Source organism: Poromitra crassiceps (assembly GCF_964638095.1).
Source record: "Poromitra crassiceps genome assembly, chromosome: 5".
Taxonomy (NCBI): domain Eukaryota; kingdom Metazoa; phylum Chordata; class Actinopteri; order Beryciformes; family Melamphaidae; genus Poromitra; species Poromitra crassiceps.
The window spans coordinates 50,857,483-50,862,482 of record NC_139642.1 but is presented as its reverse complement, the minus strand read 5'-3'; the positions used below and the strand labels follow the sequence as shown (position 1 = coordinate 50,862,482).

The 5,000-nt window shown below is 45.6% G+C and overlaps 2 protein-coding genes across 3 annotated transcripts in view; both read right to left on the bottom strand.

Moving 5' to 3' along the window:
• The window catches only part of slc1a5 (solute carrier family 1 member 5), a 402,415-nt gene that overhangs the window by 300,385 nt on the left and 97,030 nt on the right, over positions 1-5,000 (bottom strand). The gene's annotated exons all lie outside the window — the stretch shown is intronic.
• Positions 1-5,000, bottom strand: part of prkd2 (protein kinase D2) — a 53,863-nt gene that overhangs the window by 7,680 nt on the left and 41,183 nt on the right. For both annotated transcript variants that reach the window (XR_014552739.1, XM_083637664.1), the window contains exons 8-13: positions 4,764-4,875; positions 3,662-3,739; positions 3,164-3,485; positions 2,817-2,869; positions 2,627-2,699; positions 2,286-2,392 (exon numbers count right to left, since the gene is read on the bottom strand). Coding sequence is in view for 1 of the 2 variants with exons in the window: in XM_083637664.1 (XP_083493790.1) it covers positions 2,286-2,392; positions 2,627-2,699; positions 2,817-2,869; positions 3,164-3,485; positions 3,662-3,739; positions 4,764-4,875 (745 nt within the window). In the remaining variant the exon portion in view is untranslated. The remainder of the gene's footprint in view (positions 1-2,285; positions 2,393-2,626; positions 2,700-2,816; positions 2,870-3,163; positions 3,486-3,661; positions 3,740-4,763; positions 4,876-5,000) is intronic.

The window sequence follows — 5,000 nt, the reverse complement described above, 5'->3', positions numbered from 1 at the left end:
TTTGTCACAAGCTAACACTACCTCTGTCTCCATCTGCTGGTTGACAATATGCTGTACATTTTAAAAGTGTTTAGGTTTAGGTTTGGGGTTAGGCTTATGTGCTAAATATCATACACCAAATAAAATGAGAAGAGTTTGGTCAGGTTGTACTATCGTTGCCATAATTTGCTAATTCTTCTTTAGGGCTAAACATTGTCCGATTAAAATGCCCCACAGAGTCAGACACAGAGGCCGTCTTCACACATGCCTACAGGAACATTGCCTGTAAATCAATAACGGCTATTTCCCGGAATTTCCCTTCACACCTGAGGGATCACATATGTAACTAGAACGACCGCAACGCGGACCTATGCCTCCGCCATTAGTTCATTCTGGGGTCCAAATCGCCATTTGAGGCAAATTGGAAGAGATTCCGTCAAGGCGCTCCTGTGATGTTGCTTTACAGAGCTTGGAAATTGGGTGTGTGAGAGGTCACAGTGACCTTGAACTTTGACCACCAAAATGTAATCAGTTCATCCTTGAGTCCAAGTCGGTGTTTGAGACAAGTTTGATTAAATTCCGTCAAGGCATTCCTGAGATATCGCGTTAACAAGCTTGAAAATGGCGTTCGAGAGCTCACCTTGACCATGACCTTTGACCTTTGACCAGCAAAATTTAATCAGTTCCTCCTTGAGTCCAAGTCGATGTTTGAGACAAGTTTGATTAAATTCCGTCAAGGCATTCCTGAGATATCACGTTAACAAGCTTGAAAATGGCGTTCGAGAGGTGACAGTGACCTTGACCTTTGACTTTTGACCACCAAAATGTAATCAGTTCATCCTTGAGTCCAAGTCGATGTTTGAGACAAGTTTGATTAAATTCCGTCAAGGCATTCCTGAGATATCGCGTTAACAAGCTTGAAAATGGCATTCGAGAGGTCACAGTGACCTTGACCTTTGACCTTTGACCACCAAAATCTAATCAGTTCATCCTTGAGTCCAAGTCGATGTTTGAGACAAGTTTGATTAAATTCCGTCAAGGCATTCCTGAGATATCGCGTTAACAAGCTTGAAAATGGCGTTCGAGAGGTCACAGTGACCTTGACCTTTGACCACCAAAATCTAATCAAATCATCCTTGAGTCTAAGTCGATGTTTGAGGCAAATTTGATGAAATTCCGTCCAGGCGTTCCTCAGATATCGCATTAACAAACATCGTACGGCCGGACGTACGGCCGTACGATGATGGTGAAACTCCGATGGTGAAATAAGTTCGCTTGTCACACAATAAATCACACTCGTTTGACTTAAGAGGGCATGTATGTTGTATCCTTCACATTCGCTAACCAGTCTTTGAACTGAAATCTTTGAAGAAGTTGGGATCCCTGTCGGAGAGAAATAGCCTGGTTCGATGTTTATCCGTTCACCTGCGTCACGTTGAAGCACTTTTTACAGACTGGCTTAGTTTGATGTGTCCAGGGGCTTGCCTTCGCTGTCGGCAACGTAAGGAAAAATACTTCAACATTTCGCTTCGTGCATCTGCTTTCTCTACAAGCGTTGGGCGGCTTGCAAGACTCTCAGAACAAGCCGCTGCCATTTTCGCTGTGTCTGTCCCTGTCGGGAGGAGGAGGACTGAAGGACTGGCCAGAGAGCGAGCAGAGAGGGGGGGGGGGGGGGGGGGGGGATGGGCAAGCCCACACATGAAGCAGACATACCGGTCTTATCAAAAGGTTAAAAGTGGTCAAATGTCCGCGATGACGGGGTCGCGCTTATACCGGAAAACAACTTTCACACATGAAGGCATTACACCGCTTTCTGGTCATTTCCCGGTATAAAGCGCATGTGTGAAAACGGCTAGAATGACATGTTTCTGAGAAGCAACCAGAGAAAAATAAAACATTTACTGCTAACTTTCTTTAAGGCAACGGCAATGAATACACTTGACTGATGCAGGAATATTTTGAATGTTGATCAAAATGGGAATGTAGGGAATGAGCTTTATCAATGTCAATATGATTGCCAGTGTATGAATGGATGTGAGCATTTTTCATGTATGTAGCAATATGATGAAACTCGTTGATTTTTGTAGCACTGACCTATATCAAAATATGGGTCAAGTAAATACTATACAGATGAGGTTGATGAGGAAGCTGAGGAGGAATGTCGAATTCAGCATCTACTGTATGTGGTATGTGTGTGTGTGTGTGTGTGTGTGTGTGTGTGTGTGTGTGTGTGTGTGTGTGTGTGTGTGTGTGTGTGTGTGTGTGTGTGTGTGTGTGTGTGCGTGTGTGTGTGTGTGTGTGCTTACCTGCAGTATGGCCACCTCATTCCTCAGCTGGCTCTCCTGCTTAGTGGGGAAGCGGAGTTTGTCGATCACTTTGACGGCGACGTCTCGCCCCGTCTTCCGGTGCTTACCTGACGGAGAGAGAGAGAGAGAGAGAGAGAGGGAAAGGTGAGTAGCCTACATTCTCTCCCTGTTTCTTCATGTGTACATTATCAGTAAAGTTGTTGTTTGTGTTGTTTTCTTGTTTCCTGTAAAGCACTAAACCTGTTAAAAGTACTCTATATAAACGTTACTTGGCTCAACTTGATTTGAAATGTAATTTAATTTAAAGCTCAAACAACATCATTGGCCATAATATTACATACCTCCGTACACCACTCCAAATTGCCCAGATCCCAGGACCTCATCAGCAAAAATTTGGTATACCATACCAATATCCTGCCGGAGAGATGGTATAGAATCATCACCACCATCATCATCATCATCATCATCATCCTCAATACTATCAACTTCAAATTCTAAATTTCTAAATGATAAAATGGACTCCAAACGTACCACATTCTCCTGGATTTGACTGTTGGACACGGAAATGCTGACTGAGGCTTGTCCTGAGAATACAGCACCAGCAACAACATGCAGGTTATATTATGGTGAGTTCCACATCTTGTAGGAGTTATTCGACACAGCTTGTGTAGTAAATCTTTCAGAGCACACGTCCACTCTCTCTAGCACTGAAAAATAACTGAGACCTTCACTCAACCTTTGGTCAACATACCAAACCCCATGTACAAACCTTCTACAAATCCACAGCTACGGTGGAACTCGTAATAAATCAACGTAATGAATAAAAAAAACACATTGAATATATATTTGAGTCGGACTACATGTAGTTGCCGACTTACTGTGAGGTGTGTTGGCCCCCTCGGCGGGGGGCGCGTCCTGGAAGATGACCGGCATGAGGGCCTGGCGGACGGCGCTCTCCCACGCCTTGGCCACTTCGCGGCCCACGCCGCTGTTGGGCGCCACTTGGCTGGGGGAGGGAGGGGTGAGGGGGGGGCCCTGGGGGCTGCTGGCGGACAGAGGGGGGAGGGTGTTGGGGTCCTCCCCGACAAAGTAGCGCATGGTGCCTGTGATGAGCTCAAAGCAATGGGGGCTTGTGCTCGGCGGGACAAGACTGAAGTCACCGGCCGGACGCACCTCCAGAATCTCAGAGAGAGGGATTTCCTACAGGTAGGACAGACGGCAACACAATGAGAACTTTATGTAGATAAATAAATAATAATAATAAATCATCAAACCAGCTTTATTTTTGGGGTTATAATGTAATAGGTAGTGTTTTTATTGTTTATCATAGCATGCCATTGCCTACTGCACAATGACACACCTACCTTATAACTTACCTTATAGTACTTGTTGGAGTTGTTGTTCTGGAAAAGGATGACGCACTTACAGTCCAGGCGCCAGTAGTGCCTCTTTCTCTGTCGGGGGGTGGGGTGAGGTGGGGGTGATGGGGGACGACAACAAGGGCAAGACATGAATTTGAGCGAGGGGACGGGGAGAGGACAGTGGGTGATGAACTCGGGGGACAGATCAGGGGGGCATAGTTCAGGGGTCAACATGGATTCATTTCAGATGTGGTTCAGCTGAGGTCCAGAGAAGAGCGGTCAGGTGAGAAGAAGGATGAGCAGGAGCGCAAGCTGTAAGATGAGAATCACAAGAGAAGGTGGTCGAAAAAGGGGAAAGAGAGAGAGAGAGAGAGAGAGAGAGAGAGTTATTGAGGACAGACCGAGACAGGAAAAACAAGCAAGAACCAGACTAGGTTTAGAGAGCATGAAAACGGAGAGCCTTGGTGTTTAGTTTGAATGCATCACACATCTCCTGAGTGCTGTTATGTTTTGAGGAGAGCCGGTGCCAGGTACACTTTGTCATCAATCTTCACACATGCTTTGGGAGATAGTGCTCACGTTGCCAGGCGCACGTGCACACACACACACGCACGCACGCACGCACGCACGCACACACACACACACACACACACACACATATAAAAGATAAAGGGAAGGAGTAAAGTGCATACAGGCAGAGACCAAATGATCAAGGTCACAGACGTCCAGGTAAAAGAAAGCGATAAATAAGGTGGTGGAGAAGTGGTGGACAGACCAAATGGACTGAGTGATGAGCAGACTGCCCTCTGGGTCAGTATAGACTGAGTGATGAGCAGACTGCCCTCACTGTCAGTGTGATTGGAAAGCAAACAAAGCAAGCTGCAGTCAGTGAGTCAAAGACAAGACAAATGCAGAAGGATACAAAACAGAGCTGTTCATACATCTAGAGGAGAACAAAATATCTGAAGATCAACATGTCTGAAGATCTATGATCATCCCTTAAGCCATCCTCAAAGAGACTTGAAGAGAGTTATAGAGGTTATCAAGAAGGGCAGGGCAAGATGACCTGGCAGAGAACAGCATGGGAATTCCAGGTAGTGCTTTTTTTTTTTTTTACCAGCGTGTCCTTATTGCTGTAGTGAACCATCCATCCTTCCTTGATAGCTGTACTGGAACGACGGGTTGTCTGCCTCACGGACTGCACCACCCTCATTAACGGGATGTAAACACTGGGAGAAAGAGAGGAATCAGGTGTTTAGGGCCCCTTAAGTTATAATAACGTATGTCTGTGTCTGTTCATGTGTGATTGCAATCTTGAAAAATGTCACAGTAACATTCCTATAGGAATTTATGT